This window comes from Barbus barbus (assembly GCF_936440315.1).
Source record: "Barbus barbus genome assembly, chromosome: 33".
In the NCBI taxonomy this organism is placed as follows: Eukaryota; Metazoa; Chordata; class Actinopteri; order Cypriniformes; family Cyprinidae; genus Barbus; species Barbus barbus.
The window spans coordinates 3,286,250-3,311,296 of record NC_136761.1 but is presented as its reverse complement, the minus strand read 5'-3'; the positions used below and the strand labels follow the sequence as shown (position 1 = coordinate 3,311,296).

Here is a 25,047-nt window from a genome sequence, read left to right as displayed (position 1 = left end):
GAAGCATGATAAGGCACTGCTTTGAAATGACAATTCTCTGTTGACACTTATCATACGGAAGAAAGACAATGTATGGAGTGAGAAAAAAGAAGGTGAGAGAGAAAATATGCACAAGATTTCCTGCACAAGGGATGCACAGGATGAGATACCGAATGAAAACGATCAATTAGAAAAACAATACAAAGATTAGTCATGTCAATGTTATCAGTAACCTCTTTTGTCGATTCACATCATGTTGTTTTGATGTGACATAAAATCATAATACTCTGCTAACTCATCTCTTCTCTATCAAATAATCATATATAACGTCAGCATCAAAAGTTATCCCATTGAAGACACATTAAAAAAAGATTCAGAATTCACATCCTGAGGAAAAAGAAGAGAAATATTGATTAAAATGCATTGTAAAGACACTTGCATTTCACAAAGACATCATTTGAATAAACAGGACATAAATGACCTTGAAAAGAAGGGGTGAAACTATAGAACATTAACTAAAATGTCAGCTTCATGAATGTACAAATATGTTCCTTAACATGAAAACATGACTCATTCACTATGACACACACACACACACACACACACAGACTCACAAACAAATGTATATGTTTCATCTTCAAAAGCAGCGGGCGGCATGCATCTATTCCTTTATGCAACCTCCATCAATCATCTCCAAGTAAACTAAAAAAGGTGAAGACCCCTGCTTCCTTATAAATGAAACAGCACTTAACACCTCTGAGCGCACGACGGGTTGAACGACCTTCTTCACAAAGTCTGCTGCATCTCCATCAGAGTTTTGGTTAGGGTGTTAAAATATGGTTGATGTCAGACCCGGGCGGCAGCACTCAGCGTGTCTGCAAAGCTCAGGAGGAGGACACGTCAAGCTATCTGTGAACCTCTCAAAATTCTCAACAGGCCACCTCTCAACGGTATGTCACTCTAGAGGAACCGGACAGCGTGAGCAGTGATAAGTGGCCCAGACTAGCACTGACGCTGTAAAACATAGAATCTGTCAAACATTCTTATTGTGAGCATTGTATGAGTTCCCAAGCCGAGTTTTTGACTTTATACCCCACCACTGAGCTCATCACAGATAACATAAATGTTGAAGATCGACAGTTCCAGGTCAGACTGAATATAACTGAAGCTAGCATGGCTCGGACTCTGCAGAAAAATACATAATAAACACATGCCGCCTTTATACAGCGTCTGCCTCAAACTATCTACAACTATATATATATATATATATATATATATATAGGCATATTGGGATGCGGGGTATGATGATGCTGCAGTGCATGCACCACAACTTTTAATAGATTTTTAATGGCACATATTGGCTAAGTGAAATGCAAAAGGTTTGCATGTGGCAATTTGTAGACTTTGATTTCAACGGCTCAACCTTAATCCAGATGGGGACGAGTGACCTTTGAAGAAGGTGGATTCTTGAGGCTGGGCTGCGGTGTTTGTGCATTAAATATAATGGTACTAACACAGAGACAGGTGGTTTGATGTGCTCTTTGAAGCCCAGCTTCTAGCAGTGAATGAGGAGGAGGGAGAGACAGAGAGAGAGACAGAAGAGGGAGGGGAGGGTGTAGACAGTTTGCTCTGAAACTCACTGCACCACCATGCATACTCCACATCAGACTCCTCACACGCTATTAACCAAAAGCACTACTGCACACACACCTGCAAAGAGCTTATAATTATGCAAAATGACCATACTCTCATTTGCATTATGATGAAAAACTAGAATTTGCAACAATTTCCTGAGACTGATGACAAGGAAAATAGATTTTTACAAATGTGAGTGCTGTTTGCTTATGCAAACCCTACCACCACACTGCTAGGGTGTCTGGGTGGTTGTTAAATAGCCCAGGTCAAAGAGTTTACCCTCAACTCTTTATGTTGTTCTGGTTTCTTTAGTAGCTAGAGTTCAGGACCCTCCTTGTTTGAAGGCCTGTTTTCACCAGCACAAATTCTGGCCCAATTTTTGCATGCAATTTGTCTGTTCAGACCAATTAAAAAACAAAACAAAACACAAATGGACTGAATGAAGGAAATTTAACTTTCTGACTTTGGTGGCAATTAAAAAAAAAAAAAAATACATACCCCAATTACCTTGCTACACAAAACGCTACATGACTTCCTGTTTCTAAAATTCATTTTTCACAGAAAATAAAGGAAGTAAAACAGTATTCACAAATTTTCAAACCAATGTTCAGATTTTTTGTATCTAATATGGTGTTTAACAAACAACAACAAATACAAGAGTACACAGACAAGAGAGCTAGTTCTGGATTTCTCCTCCGATATTCAGATCCTGATATTTTTGTCACTTAACAAAATGTTTTATAAGTGTGAATTTTATTGGTTGGCCAGCTTGATTTGCAGTGTGATGGACAAGAGTTTAGAGAACACCTCTCCAAAAAACAAACAAACTAAAATCTGCTGGATTGATGATATGTGATCATTTGTGTCAATCTGAACAGAGGCATTAACAGCCATTCAATTCAGATTACAACCCGTATTACGGAAATGTTGGGACGCTTTTTTTTATTTTAATAAAATGAGAACTAAAAGACTTTAAAATCACATGAGCCAATATTTTATTCACAATAGAGCATAGATAACATAACAAATGTTTAAACTGAGAATTTTGATAAATTTATGAACAAAATTAGCTCATTTCAAATTTGATGCCTGCTACAGGTGTCAAAATGGTTGGGACAGGGGCATGTTTACCATGGTGTGGTATCTCCTCTTCTTTTCAAAACAGTTTGAAGATGTCTGGGCATCGAGCTTATTGAGCTTCTGGAGTTTTGGTGTTGGAATTTGGGCCTGATATAGGTTTCCAGCTGCTGAAGAGTTTGTGGTCATCTTTGACATGTTTTTCGTTTAATGATGTGCCAAATATTCTCTATAGATGAAAGATCTGGACTGCAGGCAGGCCAATTCAGCACCCGGACTCCTCTACTACGAAGCCATGCTGCTGTAATAGCAGCAGTATGTGGTTTTGCATTGTCCTGCTGAAATACACTCATCTGGAGGGGAGCATATGTTGCTCTAAAACCTTTATATACCTTTCAGCATTCATAGTGCCTTCCAAAACATGCAAGCTGCCCATACTGTATGCACTTATGCACCCCCATACAATCAGAGATGCTGGAAGGTCACCCTCCTCTTTAGCCGGGAGTACACGGCGTCCGTGATTTCAAACAAGAATGTCAAATTTGGACTTGTCTGACCATAGATCACTTTTCCACTTTGAAACAGTCCATTTTAAATGAGCTTTGGCCCACAGGACACGACAGCGCTTCTAGACCATGTTCACATATGGCTTCCTTTTTGCATGATAGAGTTTTAGTTGGCATCTGCAGATGGCACGGCGGATTGTGTTTACTGACAGTGGTTTCTGGAAGTATTCCTGGGCCCATTTAGTAATGTCAATGATAGAATCATGCTGACGAGTGTCATCTGAGGGCCCAAAGACCATGGGCATCCAACAAAGGTCTTCAGCCTTCGTCTTTACTTCTGAGAGACTCTGCCTTTCTAAGACATCCCTTTTATAGCTAATCATGTTACAGACCTGATATCAATGAACTTAATTAGTTGCTAGATGTTCTCCCAGCTGAATCTTTTCAAAATTTCTTTCCTTTTCAGCCCTTTGTTGACCCCGTGTCAACTTTTTTAAGACCTGTAGCAGGCATCAAATTTGAACTGAGCTCATTTAGTGGATAAAAGTGTAAAATTTCTCAGTTTAAACATTTATGTTCTCTATGTTCTATTGTGAATTTCTTTTGGCTCATGTGATTTGTAAGTCTTTATTTTTAATTTTATTAACATTTAAAAAAACATCCCAACATTTGTGGAATTCGGGTTGAAAAACATTTATTGCACCAAATTTTCACACTCAAAATTCTGTTGCTACCCAGGCTCATTGAAAATACATGTCTCTGCCTAAAATTCTGCAAAATTTTTCTTGCACAATGTTGTGTAATGACATAATATTGCACTCCGGTACAAATCCTGTGTAACGATGGTTCAACAAAACAGCCCAAACCTGCATAGAAGTAAGTTAAAATAGCACAGTTGCATCAACGAATGTGTTTTTATATCACTTTTGCATGTTAACACTATCAGGTAGGTTTAGGGTTGGGCTTGGTGTGTGTTATTTTCCAACATCGGGATCACTCCCCGATGGTTCGTGCTGCGATACCAGTCAGGTATGTAATGGTGTTGCAGAAACGTCGCCACAAGCACGTATTTCCAGTGAGCCTGGGTTGCTTGTTTTAGTGTGAACTGATCTTAAGTATATGTTTAATTTACAATAATTTTCCATTTAAATAAATCATTTATTACAATAATTCATTTTTTTTTTTCCCCAATTAATCAACAAATTTCCAATATAGAAAAATTCCAGGTGACCATCATAAGTTCAGTCACAACAAATAGATACAAAGTTTAGTTTGTTCAAATCACTAGCCTACAACGCAACCTATATATTGAAGCCATACAAATTTCCAGTCTGTTCCTTCAACTGTTGGCACAAAATTAAACAACCAGGCATACATCCAATTTGGCCAATTGTTTATTTAACCTATCCTGTGTGACGGTGGGTACTGAATTCTGTTCTAATCAGGATGGCGACTGAAATCCATCCTAACACCCAAGCAGGTGGAGCTGGCCTGCCCACTGGCACCATGGGAAGAGGGCTGGTGTCTGGAGGAGGGAAGGGCTCTTTTGTCCAATTAGGGCACATGGATAAGCAAGCCAAGCAATAGCTATGTGCAGTGGTCGAATTGTACAAAAATTTCAGGGGGGATGTTGTGGTGGTTGGAGGGGTTGTTTCCTGTGGCTAATTTTACACAATGATTACAAAATTGGTCTCATTTTTAAAAAGGTTTATATTTAATGAAAAATTACCCTTATTAAATGAATTATTATTTATACGTTTTTTTTTTTCCTTCTGGGGCCTGAAATGATTGATAATTAAACAATATTTTGCTGAATGTGTTTTTGTGCTGTCACCTTGGGTGGTTTAGGCTTGTCATGGATAAATAAATATGACACTAAAACCGCCAGTAGGTGGCAGCAAGTCCCTGTTTTAAAAAATTACTTACTGAATCATTAATATCAAATGATTCATTCAAAACGTTTCAATAGAAACGAAACAAGTGAGACCATCTGAATGGAAACACTGGTTCACTCGATTCATTCAAAAACTGATTCAATCATGGAATGAAACACCGTGTTGCTTTGCACTGTTGTATAAAACTAATTTACATTTACATTTACATTTAGTCATTTGGCAGACGCTTTTATCCAAAGCGACTTAGAATTGGGGAATACAAAAAGCGATTAATCTCGGAGAGGCAATCAGACAGAGGAAGTGCTCGTAACACCAAGTCTCAGTCATTGTTCAAATAAGTACAAGCTAGTAAGCGGAGAGAAAGATAGAGGGAAAGGTATTTTTATTTTTTTTGAGTTTAGGATGAAGTCAAGTACTGCCGAAAGAGATGAGTTTTCAGTTGTTGCTTGAAGATTGCCAGGGATCCAGCGTTCCGGATAGGGGTGGGAACATTATTCCACCAGCCAGGAATGGTGAACGAGAATGTTCTGGAGAGTGATTTTGAGCCTCTCTGTGATGGTACCACAAGGCGTCGCTCACTAGCAGATCTCAAACTTCTGGAGGGGATGTAGGTTCGTAATAGTGAGTGGAAGTAGGAGGGTGCTGAGCCTGTGGTAGTTCTGTACGCAATCATCAGTGTCTTGAACTGGATGCGAGCTGCCACTGGTAGCCAGTGCAAGGAGATGAAGAGAGGTGTAACATGCGCTCTTTTGGGCTCGTTGAAGATCAGTCGTGCCGCTGCATTCTGAATCATTTGTAGAGGTTTGATTGTGTTTGATGGCAGACCAGCCAGAAGAGCATTGCAGTAGTCCAGTCTAGAAACAACAAGGGCCTGGACAAGAAGTTGCGCAGCATGCTCTGTCAGAAAGGGCCTGATCTTTCTGATGTTGTCTAGTGCAAACCTGCAGGATCGAGCAGTCTTTGCAATGTGCTCTTTGAAGGTCAGCTGGTCATCAAAGATTACACCAAGATTTCTGACCGAAGTTGATGGGGTAATCATTGATGAGCCTAACTGAATCGTGAAGTCATGCCGTAGAGTCGGAGTGGCAGGGAAGGCCAGAAGTTCCGTCTTTGCCAGGTTGAGCTGTAGGTGATGTTCTTTCATCCACGCCGAGATGTCCGCCAGGCAGCCTGAGATCCGTGCAGCTACCGTTGGGTCATCTGGTTGAAAAGAGAGATAGAGCTGCGTGTCATCGGCATAGCAGTGATAGGAGAAGCCATGTGCATGTATGATGGGACCCAGCAATGTAGTGTATGTGGAGAAGAGGAGGGGTCCAAGAACCGATCCCTGAGGAACTCCAGTGACCAGTTGATGTGGTTTGGATACCTCCCCTCCCCAGGCCACCCTGAAGGATCTAACGGTGAGATAGGATTCAAACCAGCGAAGTGGAATCCCAGGGATGCCCAGTGATGAGAGTGTAGACAGGAGAATCTGATGATTGACAGTGTCAAAAGCAGCAGAAAGATCCAGCAGAATGAGGACTGACGATTTGGAATCAGCCTTTGCAGTTCGCGGGGCTTCAGTGACTGAGAGTAGCGCAGTCTCTGTTGAATGGCCACTCCTGAAACCTGACTGTTTAGCATCCAGTTTGTTGTACTGTGAAAGAAACCGCGAGAGCTGGTTGAAGACAACTCGTTCGAGTGTTTTCCCTATGAATGGAAGGAAAGAGACAGGTCTGTAGTTATCTAAAAGAGAAACGTAGGCTTTTTTGATCAGTGGGGTTACCTGAGCCTGTTTGAAAGATGCCTGTGAGGAGAGATGTGTTGATAACGTGTGTGAGTGCCGGTAAGAGTGTGGGAGAGATTGTTTGGAGAAGGTGTGAGGGGATCGGGTCGAGAGGACATGTTGTAGGATGGCTGGAGAGGAGAAGTTTGGATACTTCTGCCTCGGTGAGGGGACAGAAGGAGAAGATGGGAGTTCAAGCAGTGGATGTGGTTGATTGGAGGTCCTGTGGAGTTGAGAACTGGTTACTGATTGTTCTAGTTTTGTCTGTGAAAAAAGAGGCAAAGTCATCAGCGGTTATCAAAGTGGTGGAGGTGGAGGAGGGGGACAGAGGAGAGAATTAAATGTTCTGAAGAGATTATGCATGTCTGGAGCGCTGGTGATCTTGTTGTGGAAATGTAAGGATTTGGCAGTGTGGACTTCAGTAGAGAAAGATGAAAGCAAAGACTGATACCTACTCAGGTCCGACGGATCGTTTGATTTGCGCCATTTTCTCTCTGCCGCTCTGAGTTTAGTCCGATTCTCACGAAGAACATCGGATAACCAGGGGTTAGAAGCACATTTGTGTGTGCACGTGCTGATATACAGAAAAGTACATTGCTTGTGCAATGAATATAAAAACGTAAAAACTCACACATTTGTATTTTTTGTTTCATTGCTGGAATTATAAGGGCATTCTAACTTTATTCTAATGGGCTTCATCCAGCAGTGAATGCTTTTTGGACTCTCAAGACGTGTTTTTTCTTTTCTTTTCAAAGTTGCATGTTAGCTCTCCTATCGTCTCTCACTCCCTCACAGTCACACATACATTATGTCAGGAAAAATTCTAATCAAGGAAAAATCATACCTTCTGTTGTCTTCTTTTAAAAGAACTTCAAAAGTTGTGCTTGAACCATTTTGCATGAAAAATGACGAAATTGCTTCCGCTTGTGCGCAGCTTGTTATAGTGCCAAGTTCTGATTGGCTGAATCTTAATTATTTAGTTCGTAAATGATCAAAAGTAGAGAATTTTAGCATTTCATGAGCATGATAAGTTTTACTTAATGCAAAAAATTGATAATCCAAAGGGGATGGTTATGGAGGATGGTGGATTTATAGAGGGGATGCTTTTTGTCATTTCTTTTGACCAGGAGGATGCCATCCCCTCGCATTCCCCCTCAATTCGAGTCATGGCTATGTTCATCTGTTTGTCTGAGGTGGGGAAGACAGCAGACACTTGGGACAAGGTAAGTCTTCCTGTGAACCAAACGCAATATATCACTACTGCCTTGCTCTACATAAAGAATTATCTCTCTGTGCCTAAATTTACACCTACTTAATGTACCAGTACCGTAACAGCATACCATAGTGCAAACTGTACTGGTAGAAGGTGTTATAGCTTTGTTTAGTAGCACCCGAGGTTGACTTACTTGCCAATGCTGTTCTACAGAATGATAGGCACTGCAATCTGTTTGTGCAAAGCCTGATAACTGAAATATGGCATGGCAAGGCAAGGCAAGTTTATTTATATAGCACATTTCATACACAATGTTAATTCAAAGTGCTTTACATGAAAGAAAGTAAAATAGTCAATACTAATAATAATAATAAAAACAAGAAATTAAAAACAAATATTCTCAAGCTTTGTTCAAACTCTTCTGCACTAAGTGAGCGGGGGGAAAAAAACCTTCCAAAACACCTAACTATTCCACTACTTCACCCCCTACTTACTTTGACCATCATATCTGACCTATTCGCTGAAACTCGGGGCGTGCCCCTGTCTGTAATGGTAGGAATTTAGATTTGGTAGAGCGATTCACATCTAGAACCTCCGTTCTAGTGTCTCACATTCTCTCTGTATTTCAAATGCACTAATTGCCTCTAGGGCTCTTAGTGCCTTAGAGAATGCATTTTGTTCCTCCCGGACTGTGCACATCTCTCAATCTATAGATGTGCACTCGTACACCTTTACACTTACAGGTGTACCTAAATTATGACACCAGTTTTCTTCTGCTGGTGTCCCTCACTCATATCTCCCCTCTCGGTGGTTATAAATAAGAACCACCAGCTGAGAAATTATGGCAACAGCTTGCTAGTTACATTATGTCATATGAGCTCAGTCTTTTTCAGAGATAAAGACAGACATCTGGGCTTAATTCCCACTGTATTCGTCCTATACAGTAAACCAGATTAGCATTGGTGCATCCCAAATAAAAGCATGGGCATAATATTGACATATTAACTTACTTGCACACATTCCTACCTAGAAGTAGATAAATTGGGATTCAGCTAGAGTGAGCAGAAAGAGATGGAAAGACTGGGATGTATTTGCACAGTTGCCTTAATTTCTACCTAAAGGCTCCTGGCTGACCTGGTAAAGGGTTAAGTGTGTGGTGATGTCGTCTAGAATTGTTTGCCAAGGAAGACTGGCCTAGATTCACAATTATACTATGTAGTCAGAGAGGAGTAGAGGTTGTAAGGTGAACAATGTGTCATGCTCACTATTGCTATCTTTCGCAAACATGCAGTGGCAGCTCAATTCGAGTTTCTGTGTCCGAGTATTGTTGCTTTGACTTGCACGCCTTGTTAGACAAACGGGGCATACTGATATATAGTTGGCTCAAGTGTAATATCATTTCAGCGCTGTTCAAGTGTCAAAACTAATTTGTAGCACTCTTACATTTGATAACTTCAGTGGAAGCTCAACTATTTACCAACCACAGCCTCCCAGTCTAGGCCAACTCGTTTGCCACCTTTGCCTGCTTTGTATTCTTGTTTTATTTTAATGTCTCGGCATGCTTCACAAGCCAAGTTCCCTATTGTCACTGTTGACACCATACCCCTGGGCCATTCAGAGTCAAGGAAAAATAGGCAGGCCATTGATGCAGGGTAATTGGCACCTCATGCAAAAACATGCCTCGGGCTAAAACACGGACATCTCGGTGGACTACATCTCAATCCAGAGCTGAATCCACGTCCCACTGGGACTGCTATGGCTGTAAATCCAACCTCCAGACCAAGCGGAAAAGCCTCTGGAAGAACATGCTGCTTGACTGTTGGAGCCTACTGGATTTTTCATGGAGAGCCACCACATTTGCACAAGTCAGAATTGGATTGTCTGAACCAGCCAATTGCAAAGGTAATGCAACTGCTTTGAATTGGAAGCCCAAATCCTCCCGAGGGAAGCTTCTCTACACGTGGAGGGCTAAGACGTGTGCATTACAAGGCCTCTGCCTCCGCTGGTATTGAAGAAAGCGTATCGAGTGACACTGCTGTTAATACCCCTGACTGAGTCGCTTCAAACATGAGGTGCTTCAGTTTCCATTTCAGCCGTAGACACTGCTGTGAAGTACAACAGTCAAATGGCAAACGTAAAGCCAGCGTACCTGCTTTGTTGCAGCACCTGAACACGAGACCTGAGAACTGAGAGCAGCACTTGGTCTAAACCAAAAAAGGCACAGTAGGCGTGTACAACTAGACCATAACTCAAGCACTGAACATGTCCCTCACCTATACAATCTATTGTCAGTTTAGGAGCATAAAGGAACAACAATAACAGGATTTGATATAGGTTCTGGGGTTTAAGACTTTCGCAGCAACTGGGGAAGAATACTTTCCCTATTCTAATCTCGCCAGATATCCACGCTGAGCCCAGAATATCCCAAGATAAATGCTGAAATTGAACAATGCTCTTGCTGATTGGCAACTTCTCTCGCGCGCATGATTTTTCCTCCTCCGTTGCTAATCCTCTTACCACAACTTGTCAGCCTCTCTCTCCTCATCTAAATCCATTCGCCTGTTTTAAAAACTGTGCTGTGATACCCCATGCTTGCCTCATATGTGTCTCCATGTTGCTGAATATAGACAGCCCTAGTCCTGCATGCTAGAAAAACATATACCGGAGCCAAGCCACAACAAATAGATTTTAATTAGCACATCATGGAAACATGTCTTTGCGCTGTATTATGGCCTAGGATCGAATTCTATACAGCTATTCTATATAACTATTACATGACTAAATGAGACTGATCAGCAATGCAGCCTGTGTTATGTTGCATGCAGGTCAAGTACCGCTACACAACACTCAGGGTTCAAATAATTTCACCTTTGACCTCATCTGCCGTGGGCCTATGAGATGAAAGAGCGACAGATTATGTGCATCTAACTATAAAGTGCTTTTTTATGACACAAAGTCATAGGCATGTCATAACATTCCGAGATTGTATGTAATGTACTATATTCTATGTAAATGAATAAATGATAAAATCAACGAGTGTCATGAAAATGCCTTAATAAGGCTTGAATCTGTACTATTTACTATTACTCTGTGTGATAACAATAATATGGTTATGGAACTAGTTACTATTTTAGAGTATATACATTATATATTATTTAAAAAGTGTTTTGATTAAATTATTTGAAATATTTTAAAGCTGGATCATGGAAAAGTCATGGAATCCTTCAAAACAAATTGAAATGGCATCAGAAATTACACTGAACAGAATGAAAAATCATACTTACAATGTGTACAATGCATTACATTAATTCTTTCAATATAATAATAACATGTTTACTACTTCATGTACACATATCTATGATTTGCTATGAGATCGTGTTGATAATTGAAACTAATAAAATGTAAAGACATTTAGAAAACACTCAATACCATATTGTTGGGCTTATGCTGTTCATGGTAATGTAAATAGATTACATTTTTGGTACTTTTGTATGATAAATACTTTTGATTCTATGTTGGGTTGTGAAGCAAAACCAGCTGAGAACCACTGCATTAATTAAAACAATTCAAGTCTCAGTATGTATACCATATACAACAGAAACAGAAGAAAGAAAAAACATACCAAGCCACGCTACGCCAACGCAATTCACTCTCACTCTTGAAAATCTCCCTGACATACTAAGTATTGAAGTAAACGAGACACTGCACATCCTCCACAGCCATACAAAGACTTAGATGACTATTTAGACCATGAGAGAAGATAAAAAGATGCAAAAGGGAGGGCTGCATTCAAAGTATATAGAAACAAAAATGAAAAATACAAAATAAATCCAAGACATGCAATTGTCTTTCGTCACCAAAGTGAATACCTTCATCTTCATCACCGTCGTTATCGGATAAATCCTCGCCCTGTTTTTTGGAATGGGTTCCTGTTAGTAAAGCAGGGAAAATACAGAGAAGCACAGGATAATTCAAAATAGTATGATCATCAAGACAAGAAATGGACCAAAAAAAAAAAAAAAAGCTATACATGTGATTAATATTAAACAGTATTCATTACCTTACATGAAACTGTCTAATAACACAAATCATTTAAATGTATAACATGATTGTTTATGTATACAGAATCAAGTTCACATAATGTGCATCAATAAGAACACAACCTAATAAGAGGTTAGAGCTTGCTGACATTTGATTAAATGGCTAAAACATGACTAGATTGAATGAATAATTAATGAATACATTATCAGTTGAGTTCGATCCTCTTATTAAGTCTGTTCTTTATATTATAAATACATACAGATTTTTTTTTTCAAACAAAGTAGTACTACAATACAATGAGTGCTGCAGAGTTCCATTAAAATAAATGGCATACTTGTCAGAGGGTCAAGAGCTTAACACACTATAGATAAATAAAAAGCATTAACAAGACAAGCCACAGTTTGTAATGATAGAGAAAACTTCATTATCAGCCTTTCTGTTTTAAAATGTCTGAATATAGATGTGACTCTACTGTTCGAAGTGCAATCATTTCAACATTAGCGATCATTTCAAATGAATGCTACAGTTCCTCTTCCAGCACAACACAGATGCATCTAATTACACCACATCACCAATGTCATCAACAGTGTTTGTACAGATACAGTTGGAGAATCAGCACATTCTTTGATCAACATGTTTTGTTGGTCCTGGACAGCATTTATGTCAAACTAGCATGGCCCTTACCCTAAACCCTAACGCTGTTCCAGGAACTTGGCAAAATCATTATCACCCAGTGATTCATGTCTTAAATCTCTTGGGAAAGGGTCAGACTGGGGTCAATCTTTTAAAGTGCTTTTACGAAACTCTTCAAAATGCATGTTTTTTTATTTGTGCATCGGAGTCCACTAGGTGTGTTGCATCACACTGTGAGGTTAAATTGAAGTAAGGCATTGTTGAGGTGGCAGCTGTGACTTCAAATGTCATTTATAGTGCATCTGGATTTAATGGCATCGTGTTGCAGTTCCCATAAACTCTATTATTTTTCATTGAGAATATTCACAGTCCAAACGTTTCTGAATTAATATGAAAGATGTTAAACACTTCAAAAAATTTTAAACACTTCAAATCAAATGCATAATCCTTGGATTTATCAACCACTGACACATTCAGTGAACGTAGGCTGTATTTGGTGTGGTTTCTTATGCACAGGCAATGAATATTTTACATTTGTAGGTCAAACGCTGCATTCATTTGATTTCAGTAATTTAGCCCTAGGAAAATGTAATAATAATAATGCTGGTTCTGTAATGATCTCATAAACAATCTTCTTTTTATGTACTTTGAATAATGTTTTGGAATATCATATATATATGTGAGACAGCCATTTTTAACATTAAAAATCATGTTTTTTCATTGTGCATTTAAATTAATCTCAATCAAACTGGAGTTGGATTATTTTGATTAGGTTAAAAAATGACAAAAAATACAGCTTACTAATACAATAAAACACAGTAAAAACATGATAACATTATCTGTTATGGAGTAATCTGTTTTTGCAAATACATTCTTCATATATTTACAGTATATGAAAAAGTTAGTCACTAGACTTAAAATCGACACTATGAGTTTGATTTTGGGATATTATTGACCATTTCATTAAATATTTCTCTACTCTATTCACTTCGAAACTGCATTGCATTCACCACCGTTTCACTGCAGTGTTTCATCTTTATTAGCATTAATACACAAATGTCCAAGAACTGTTGACGGAAATGAATGTCATGAAAATCACTGGTTTAAAACTGAACCGGTTCTGAACAAGATTCCCAGCTCACTATAGCACTTTATATAATATAAGCCTCAGAGGACGGCAGTCCATCTGGTCTCCACACACTAGTGTTTTTACAGTGAGCTAATATAGCCTCTGTGACCTATGCGTCAGTGTAAAGAGCTCACTGAATGTAAAGTGCATCCCATTCTGAAGAGCAGGAGACGAGGGTCGAGGTGACAATGGATTGAGCCCAGATTTACATATCGGAAAGGTCACAATGTGGCAAGGGAACTATTGGCAAAATGTTGACTTCTAACAATCCAAGATGGCATTCACTTTACAGTCTGTCTCAAATCTTCCTGTGGTCTTCTTGCATTCGCTCTCATTCCTCGGCATTTGTCATTGTATTTTATCTTTTGTTACTTCTGGAAATTCAGTGTAGCACACACAGATTTTTAGTATCAATCAGAGGTGAAAGATTGACTGAAAACCCATTTTACTTCTGTAATGTGAGGCATTTCCAAGTGCACCATGATTAAATTGCAGAGTGGGCACATATTTTTTCAATCGGGAATTGACAGGCTTATGAAAACTGGTGTTCTGTACCAGAACAGACCAAGTCATATGAATGAATTAATATGAATAATACCTGTAGAAAGCTATCCGTTAGCATTCTTATTAATCTCAGTGGCAGTTGTGACAACAAAACCTGTTTGCTGCCATCTGTGTTTGTGACCCCTAAACCTAACCATTCATCAACAATATAAAACCAGCCTGGTCACTTTGTATGGTCCCCTGGTCCACTGTTCATATGCCGTTCCAAAAACAATATATATATATATATGAAGAGTTCAGATGCAAAAGCCTCTAAGTATGTCTGATGTTTGTCTTTAAATTTAGCATTTCTTTCTGGCTACTATATATGGGTTTCTATGCAAGTACTGGTATTTCTGAAGATTCAAGATTCAAGATTTTTATTTGTCACATACACAATTATACAGAGTATAACCAGCAGTGAAATGTAGGTCAGGTCCGCTCCAAGGACAGTGCAATTATAAAGTATACAAATATTAAGAAAAAGAATGGGTTGAGATTGGGATTTAGAGCATTTGAAGTGAAATAAATAGCAGTGTGTGGGATCCATATATACATATATGTAACCCTGGAGCACAAAAGCAGTCTTAAGTCGCTGGGGTATATTTGTAGCAATAGCCAAAAATACATTGTACGAGTCAAAATTATTGTTTTTTTCTTTTATGCCAAAAATCATTAGGACATTAAGTAAAGATCATGTTCCATGAAGATATTTTGTAAATTTCCTACTGTAAATGTATCAAAACTTCATTTTTGATTAGTAACATGCATTGCTAAGAACTTCATTTGGACAAGTTTTAAGGCATTTTTCTCAGTATTGTGATCTTTTTGCACCCTCAAATTCCAGATATTCAAATAGTTGTATCTCTGCCAACTATCACAAACCATATATCAATGGAAAGCTTATTTATTCAGCTTTCAGATGATGTATAAATCTCAGTTTTGAAAAATTGACCCTTATGACTGGTTTTGTGGTCCAAGGGTCACATATGTTACACTGTAGTTTTCACTTTTTCCATTTTATAGATGTATTTTATACCTGTTAATCCTATCCCCAACATTAAACATACCCACCAACAGTATTAACGTACATATGATACATATTATATAGTTAGATAATAGAAGTAATTGCAATAATTTATTCCAAAAATCAGTACCAAAGTAGTCCAAACAGCAACATGCAGCAGTATCAGCTACCTAGGGTTTTATTTGCTATTGTTGCCATAAACTAAGACTAATGAATTGTGTACAATCAAACCAGGAACATGTATTAAGAAAGTAAATAGAGCCAACTTTGACTTGATGTCGACTTTAAAGGTTAAGGAGACTGTAATCCTAAAGAAAGGACAGCCAAAAATTTACACCAGGGCTTTAGTAGCCCAGAGGACTTTTATATCACAGGCCTATTGTTTTTATTACAAGTGCTGGATAAATAGAGGAGTTTGCATCCTTTAATGCAATCTTTAAAAACACCCTTTAGGCATTAAATGTTCTATTAACAGTATGATTCATCCAAGGGAATTCTTAAACGGAATATATAAACATAAAAACTAGATGCGTTGAAGATTGCATTGAAGAATAGCCTACAGAACTCATTAGAATTGCCTCCTGCTAGAATCATATACATGGAATAAACATGAAATATTCAGCACTCTGCATGTATGGAATAAAAAAAATGAAAATGTGCAGTTTGGTTCGATATTGGTCTTGCGAAAACACTTTAGAAAGATCCTATACATTAGTTACTGCAATAGCTAATATGAACTAAAAATGAACACCTCTAAAGCCATTAATCTTGGTTAATGTTAATTTCTTCTTATGCTAATACATTTTAACATTTGAAGTTGTATAAATTAGCATTAGTTAATGCAGGGGGTCTGTGACCCTGGGGAATCTGCAGGAGCTCCACCAATTATTGTTTGAGCTCAACCAAAGCTAAATGTAAACGGTGTCTCTCCCACATAAAATATGTAATGTACAAATATAAGATCATGTAAATAAAGAATGATAACTTTAATGATTTCTTTTAACGAACATGAATTAACATTGAGCGTTGTTAATTGTAAGGTCATGATATTTAATTTCCAATTTTACACTGGACATCAAGTCATGATACAACACAACACCAACACTGTTTATTGTACAACAATCAACAATACAACCAAAACTATCGTTGGTTAAACATGGAAAGTTATTAGTAAGTTAATATTGCAGTTTTCAAGGATGACGGTATGCCATGCAACCTGTTGGAATCTGTCCAATCCGTCTAGTTCTTACCAAGTGATGGATGAATTTGTGCCTTAATTACTTAATGTTCGTGGTTATTTTGTGAATTATTGGTGAACATTATTCCAAAAAAAAAAAAAAAATTGTCCCACAATTTTCCTCACTGAATGTGCTGCTTCACTTGGAAATACATGAATAAGATTATGGAAGTAATTGTAATTTAATTAGATTTTTTATTTGTTTATTTACTTTTGCAAATGCAACACAGTTGCATCCAAATGTGTCTCTGGCGCCATAATCTCGGAAAATCAAATTAGGTCACAAAAGTACTCTGGGAACCTGCAAACCGTATATAACAAAAGGAAAAGGAAATTTCATTTTATGTCAATAGTTAACATTTGTGGGATTAGAAATAAGATTTTAAAGCAAATGAGGAATTAATTTACTTTATGTTATTTACTCTTGCTTTTTTTGCATCCTTCAAAAGCTCTTACCAAATCAACCTTTTGGTAATGGATTGAAGTGCTTGTGCGTGCTAATGTTCCCCAGAAGAACAACTACATGGACTTTAATGTGTTCACTCACTGTAACACCTTTCATAAAGGTGTGTGTGTGTGTCATTCAGCCTGAAAGTACCTCCATTCTGTGTCACATTTTCAGCTTTTCTACCCAACATAATGTCTTGATAAAATTTTCTTTTGTAAATCCCTAGGGCAAACTGGATTGAAACAGCTCGACAGAGTGGATAGACCATCAACAGGCTCTTAGAGCACAAGCGTACTGTTGCCTGGCAACCCTTACTGATGATTTTATGTTATGCAAATTTGGCGGAATTTACATAAGATTTCATGTTGCTGCACATTGAGACTAATAGGTTTTTTTTATTTTTTTGGTGTGATCAAAAAGATTGCACTCCAAAAACTAAAACCCTAATTTTGGAGCTGGGAATCGTGCTTTCTAATGCAAATGTTTTATGTTTGCATTTGCCAAGTTCAAAACGTCAACCGCTGTTATGTTAATATATTACGTGCTATTAAGACAATCAAGGCATAGCCCTTGTGAAAATGCAAACACTTCATTACAAATATAAATGTCTAGAGGCTTTAGTATTGAAATAGAAACTCTCATTTAATGCAGCCACTCATTTACTGAAAACAAAACCAGCATTCAGAAGGGTTTCTTTAATCTTAATTTAAGCTATCAGCAATGATATTTGTAGATTCAGCAATTCTAAGTATATTAAGCATCTAGTAAAGGAAATAAATGCTAGCTGTTCTTGTCCCTGACCCATATACAGGCAGACGGCTCCTCTGGGGAGGGCTCGTTCCCTTAAGACTTCCCTCACACCACATAGATCATTTAACCGACAGCACAAACTCACTGCAAATTTGTTCCAAACTGTAGTTTTCCCCTGAACGCAGTTGTTAATAGTTCAGCAGCAGCTGCTGCTGTGTAAAGACATTGGTTTTGATGCTTAGCTGTTATTTACTTTTCTCGTAACACAATCACGGGAGACTGCAACAGTAGCGTGTTTCGTGCTGCCTAGCTGTCTCCATTCTCTGATTTCCAGGGAACATGCTGCCGTAATTTGATGCACAACACAATGCCATTATTTTCCAGACACCCCTTCTACAAATATGACAGATATTGCATGTTATTTTGCTATTTTTGTAAGCTTTCGCACCTACGGATAAAACATTTTGTTTAAAATGAAGATGAAGACTGCCGTGTATATTTAAGCTGTTTTAGTAGATATTGAGCAGGTCACCTGCAGCCATGTTGAGATCACATGACCAACTGAAACCTTACACATAGAAAATAGATTTTAAACAATGCACTGATTTTGACATTGGTGTTGAGGTTTCTGTAATGACAGACTCCATATTGTGACTGCAGGAGCACTCACGATCACTTATGTCATAAGATATTACATGTTCTTCTGACATCAAGCTGTATGACATCAGTGACACAACGCTCAATAAATTGGATGAGCTGTCAATTAAAACAGGAATTCATCATTGGTTATATAATGTATGTATAGATCATTGTCAGGAAACGGTATCACTGTGTGCTGTGTGTGTCTCAATAACTTACTACAGATATAATTAACAGTAATAAGTCACAGTAATTGATTCTTTTGGAGACTTAACTCTGTAACTCTTAACTCTGTGTGTAATGCCAAAATAAAAAAACAAACAAACAAAAAATACACTAAATATGAGCCAAATTCATCAACACTACATACAAATTTTGTGTTGTACTTAATAATAATAGTGTTTTTATTATCTATGAATCATTTATGTCATATCATATGATATCTGTTTAAATGCTGAATTATTCCCCCCCCTGAACTTTCTATTCAACCCTGTTCTGCTACGATACTTGTCCATTTATATATAATAGTATAAAGTCTCCATAGTAAAAAAAAATAAAGTCATATTGTTCAATGGTTTGAAACAGTGCAAGCATATTTGCTAGTGATCAATTTTTTTTTTTTTAACCCGTGTCATTTTTAAAGTTGTTGAACATAACAGGGTTGTATAGCAACACACACACAAAAACAACCTATGTTTAAAAGAATATACAGACATTTTTAACATTGCTCTGCGCACAAGACTCTGTAGTTGACGGTGATATCCCATGGGTACGAGAGAGGACGTACCAGTCGCTCTCTTCTCTGTATATCGCTCCAATGTTGGCTTGTTACATACCTCCTTTTCTACATATTTTCTTGTTGGGTTTTCTGGCACATTCCTTGGATATTCTTTTGACTGTAAAATGAATAAAAGACTACAAAATAACAGAAGGCTCTGGAAGAAACGTTTGAGGAGAACATGCAACAACGTCACTCCCCCTCCCCACAAGAACAAAAAAGAGAACCTGTCCAGAACGTTAGCTGGGGTGCTTTGTCTTTTGGGCAGAAACTATTCCAAAAAAGGTGGAATTGATTTGCTGCACCCTGGAACACATGAAGCCTAGTTTCACATGCACTGCTATATAAGACCCTTTACAAGCACAAAATAAACTCTTCCTCCTCACAACCCCTGCACGGCTGCATCACTCTAGGTTTTGCGAGAGAAATGAACGGCTCTGTTGCACGACGCACCAAACGAGCTTTGACAACAGATGCAGAAAATTGCTGTAAGTGTGCTCCACAACCTTGAAGTTATTTTGATTTCAGATTAATTTTAGCTCCAATAAGCTTATGTATCTTTCGATAACACAATTGGGTCTGTTCCAAAACATAGCGCACTACCCGGACAGTATTTAACCGCATGCATCAGAGGTCTGCTGGTTCCGAAAGGTAGGCAGTAACATTATGCTGGCTATTTAATTTTGCCCAAATTAAAATGCAGCAATGCATTTATCCTTCAAAGTGAAGGAAATCCCAGAATGCACTGCACTGAGCTCACTGAATAATGGTGGACCTTATTTTGCTTATTAGAGTACTGTGTTAGCAACTTGCTAATGTTAAACTCAGTTGAAATCAATTGTTAAGTCTCCCATGAGCTTGATGTGAGGAGTGTTGTTTGTGTGCTGTATTTCAGTAAGGATCAGGGGGTGTAGCAACCATTTTTATGCCACCTCACTTTTAACCAAGCCTCTGGCAACTGGCAGCGAAGGATACACAAGTGGTTCTTGGTAATCCTACCACAACTAGCACCAATTGAGAACATCTTTTTTGAGAGTTTTATGTTTGAGCTGGGGGGAAATCTGCAAATGCAAATTTTAAGCAATGACAAACAGCATCTTTGCTGCAACATATGTGACCCAGGCATCAATTTCAGGTACAGTAGTATTTTTCTGTGCATGCACACTTGATTTCAAACGGATACGGCTCTTTCCATGCCCTCATAAGGAATTTTATGCATTTGTAGCGTCAAAGTATGCGCTTTCTTTCAAAGTCTTCTAGCCTTCTCAAGCATGTACGCGTCCTTAAATGGCAGCTCACTGGGTTTTGGAACAGAGCTTGCGCTTTTGCTTTCAAATCTGTAAGAGTTTGTAAGAAATGCTCTTTGTGCTGGGGAGATATTTGTGAATGCAAATGTTCAACTTGATCACTGAATTCGTTTAAAGATCTTAAGTTCCTGGAGACAGGCTTTGAACGTTAACAGAAGAAAGTGGGACAGTAAAGGGTCTTACATGGTTAGGACTGATGCCACAGGCTTCTTGTGTTCCAGAACATTTTAGCAACTCTACAAAAGGCTCATTCTGGCATCAAGCAAGCTAATCTCAGATCGCTAATTCAAAACAGTCAAAACAGTGAGGAGAGGGAGGTGCACCAAGATCATTACATCCAAACTTCATGTCAGATTAGAATCTAAGCTCTTACATTAAAAAGATTACTTTCTCCTTTCTTTCTTTCTTTCTTTCTTTCTTTCTTTCTTTCTTTCTTTCTTTCTTTCTTTCTTTCTTCTTGAACAACACAAAAGAGGAACCCATAACAGTGGCATGGAAGGGAAGAGTTGATGGAAAGACTTCATGGCAGATCAAGTCAAGATGAGGAACGGAAATGGTGTACACAGACACAGCATGCGCCAGACAACAACTCATGCTTCAAACACAACACAGGAAGTGACAGAATGTAATAGCGAGAGGCTAATTTTTCTCCGTTATACCCGACACACTCACCATCCTCCGTTGGAACATAGATGTTTAGATACAAACAATCCTCGTTTTGATCTTGTATGTAAGTGGCAACTATATCCAAGTTAAAGGTGAACCAGACTGGCATCATGATCTCCGGAACAGCGTTGTGAATGTTTTGCGGGCACACCGGCGCGAAATGAGTGGCGTTCTTGATTCCCGACCAAGACAGGGGCGGCTCAGGGGGAAGGAAGCGTTTCTCCCCCACAGGCGGGGCGGCGTACGGCACGCCCAGGTACTGGTCCACTGGCCCCAGGATCTCGCTAGGCAGCGGGACCCGCGCACCCCGTAATTTCCCGTACTGCGTGTTCACGGTGGGGTGGTAGCTTTGTCCCCTGACGAGCGTCACACACCAACAAAAAATCCATATCCACAGAGAAACGTTGTGAGCCCTGCCACTGCAGCAGTCCTGCTGGTGCAAAAGGAGCCGGTTTTTGCGCACCGCCAACCACATGGTCCGTAAAAATGGCCGCTGCTGCTAGATGCCGAGAAACTCCTCCAGCACGTGTCTCCTGCCTTCAAACCCTCAAACTCAGCCGGATTACTCCTGTCATTGAGGAAAAACACATACACGCACTCCGTTCCCCTCCGGAAGAATCTTCATTCACTGTACAGTATTCTCGTCAGATCCTCTCTCCTGCAGGAAAAAAAAACAAGACAGAAAAAATTTAAAGGGGACCGTTTTTATACTTTTGTTTTTTTCTGTGTGCATAGAACAGCACACATAAATATGACAGTTCTCTTAATGCATCCAAAGGCCTGCACAAACTCATGCAAATAAAAGCTCTTCTGCAGGTTGATTTAAACATCCCTAAACTCTTCAGAAACTGGGTGGTTCACAAATGGCGGATCATAACTGATACAATTGTAAATGATAAACATAAAATGCAACTAACCATTTAATCCTGCATAGTTAGGATAGCAAAAGAGTAACTGTTCCCCACTGATGTCAAAGCATGTGTGTCCAATTAAACTCGACAGTATTTTGGTTCATCAGTTACTTGGTTAAAATTAGCCGGTAGCTAAATTAGGCAGAAACTAACACGGATAGTGGTTGCATCTGAAAGCTGAAAAATGCTGCCTCCGCAGGCAGCATACAGAGGTAACAAGACACATTAATCCAATGATCGTGTCACATCCTATAAACTGAGATACCTTCTCTGATATAGTTGTGTCCTTCACTGCCTAGATATCCCACTATACAGTGATTTTGATTCCATTAGCAAAAAGAGCTAAAAAACTTGGTGGCTGGTGGTTTGTCTGTGTATTCCTCAAGTAATTATGCGAAAATTAGGCTTTATTAATCATAACTGTGGACCTGCAAATCATACTTTGTGTGAAAAGGAATAAAAGTTGTCTAAATTTTACTGCCTCTATAGTGTCCATTTCAACTGGAAACTGCAGTGATTCGTATGTATAGGTACGCTTTTTAAGTTTAGCAGAAATGTAGGTAGGGGCACATATTTCCAATGAGTCTATGTTCTTTTCTTTTGTAAGGAGAAATTAGTATTGTAGAAAATAAATATTGACTTAGTTTTCACCAAAGCTCTCTCTGTTTTGTTGTATTTTATTAAACCGTTATGCTGCCTCAGAAGTCTGTCTGAAATCAGTTTTGTGAGGTACCCTTGTGCACAAACGCTGCCTCTAAAGTCATTGCCTGATAAGGGAACAAGGCAACAAGTCAGCTGCCTAAGCTTTCGGATGCAGCCAGACTGAGACATTCTCTCATCTTCAAGTTTCACAAACAAATCTGTGCAAGGTATAGAAAAATACAAACCAGACTACATTTGTGCCAACCAAATATTTAAACAACAAAGAAAATGTTAAACTAATTACTAGGCAATGGACTTGTTACTGTTAAGCTGATGGTGTTTTAGTATTATTTATGCATTTAAACGTTTGATTTTTAATTTCATTTCTTTTTCTTTTGTACAATAAACTATTTTGGTACCATGTTTAGGTCCTAAAGCAAAACCAGTAGAGAGCTACTCAATCAGTAAATAAAACATACTGTATGAGGGTTTTCCATCAAGCCAAAATAACAACATCTCTGTCCAAATTCGACAGAAATGTGTTAAATAAAAGATTTTTCAGACACGGGTCCCCTGTCCCCATCTCTGGAAAGCTGGTATTTGTAAGTGGCTCTCGGGCGCCTGTGCTAACACTGTAAATGCTAATGATGAGGAGGGTCGTCCCCAGCGGAGAGAAACTCTTCCCTGCTCAGCTACTGATCAATTTTCAATTTTTAAAGCTTAAGACCCTCAGACCTCCATCCCTCGGAGGGCTTGGAATAATAACAAGGAGAAAAGCCAGAGTTTAGTAGCGGATATTGCATTCCAAAATGACTCTGTAAATGATTTATAATGTATCTAGTGGAGCAGTATCCACCAGACGAGAGGCAATATGAATCTTCCTGGAGGTGCACTTATCACTCCACAACTCCTATCCAAACTTGGGCTGATTTGCACAAAGCCTGGCAGGAAGTTCTTCATCCTCCACCTCATCATCCGCACACACTTGCTGCTGCCTGTAATCGGCTGGTGCCTGTGGACGGTACAGCTGATCCCCAGAGAGAAGAGACACCCACTGAAGCGGAGGAAATGTCCAGCCCAATCTTGGCAGACTTTAAACATACTGTTTTCTCAAACTCCAGTTTAGTTACTACTCGACTGAGAAGCGATTCTATCAATTGATTTGGGAACTAAACAGAATTGATATTTTTCCCTGCAGTAGATGTGTTTATAGAAATACTTTAACTCTAAATTAATTCTTGTATATTTAGACACACTTGGTAAAGACGCACTGTGCCATGTTCATCCACGATTATTGGCTATGATACCAACATTTGATGTCACAGATGTTACAATGCATCTTTAAACAATGCATTAGAATATAACGTAGGCATGTTGGAAGTGTACAATCACTATTTTGAGCAAATAAGAGTTTACATTTCATTTAGTTTCTCACACAAATCTATTGTATTGTACTGTCTTCAGAAAATGACCTTTTATGACACGTTTAAATTGTTGGAGCCCCCAAACCCCACCAAATTTACTTTAATTGCATGGAAAAGAACAACCAGAACATTCTTCAAATCATTGCTCTTCACTTTCGCAGACAAACAAACATACATATTTGGAAAGACTTGAGCATACGCTAACACAAATGTAATGTTTGAGCGAATACTTGATGAATAATTCAGTCAAGCTGCTGCTATGATCAGCCAGGTCGATCCTGCACCAACTCCTTCTCTCAACATTAAAGTTCCCACTTGTCTAAAACATACAACTACATTGTTCTTGATGTGGTGAAACCAGGCAGCGTCCAACACCTGAGACCCTGTTTCCAGCTGATATTAACATGTGATTTTGTTGATCTGATCACAAGTGGTCCGCCAAGACACATTACTGTTTCCACCTGATATGAACATGCGTTTCAAATGTGTCTCCTGTGAACACTTGTGGTTGGATTTCACTGAGACCCTCCCCACTTATTCTGTCACACTCCACATCACTTTCATGGGAGCGCAGAGGGCTCACATTCAGGGACTCACATAATCACATATTGGTATCTATACTGTACAGCAGCATGGTTATGGTTAGCTACAAAACAGCTAACACTTAACAGCTTGGCAAACATTGTGCATTCTCAGCTGCCCGTCCTGTTATTTGCCAGTTGCTTTTCCACTTTGAAATAATAACACACCTTAAAGTCTCAATCCATCATGCCCTGAGTCATATGGTACCAGAGCCATTGAG

The 25,047-nt window shown here is 38.8% G+C and overlaps 1 protein-coding gene across 1 annotated transcript in view; it reads right to left on the bottom strand.

Moving 5' to 3' along the window:
- nlgn3a (neuroligin 3a) overlaps positions 1 to 25,047 on the bottom strand; it is a 180,992-nt gene that overhangs the window by 114,691 nt on the left and 41,254 nt on the right. The window contains exon 2 of the mRNA XM_079390521.1: positions 21,275 to 21,926. Coding sequence (XP_079246647.1) covers positions 21,275 to 21,743 — 469 coding nt within the window. The 5' untranslated portion in view covers positions 21,744 to 21,926. The remainder of the gene's footprint in view (positions 1 to 21,274; positions 21,927 to 25,047) is intronic.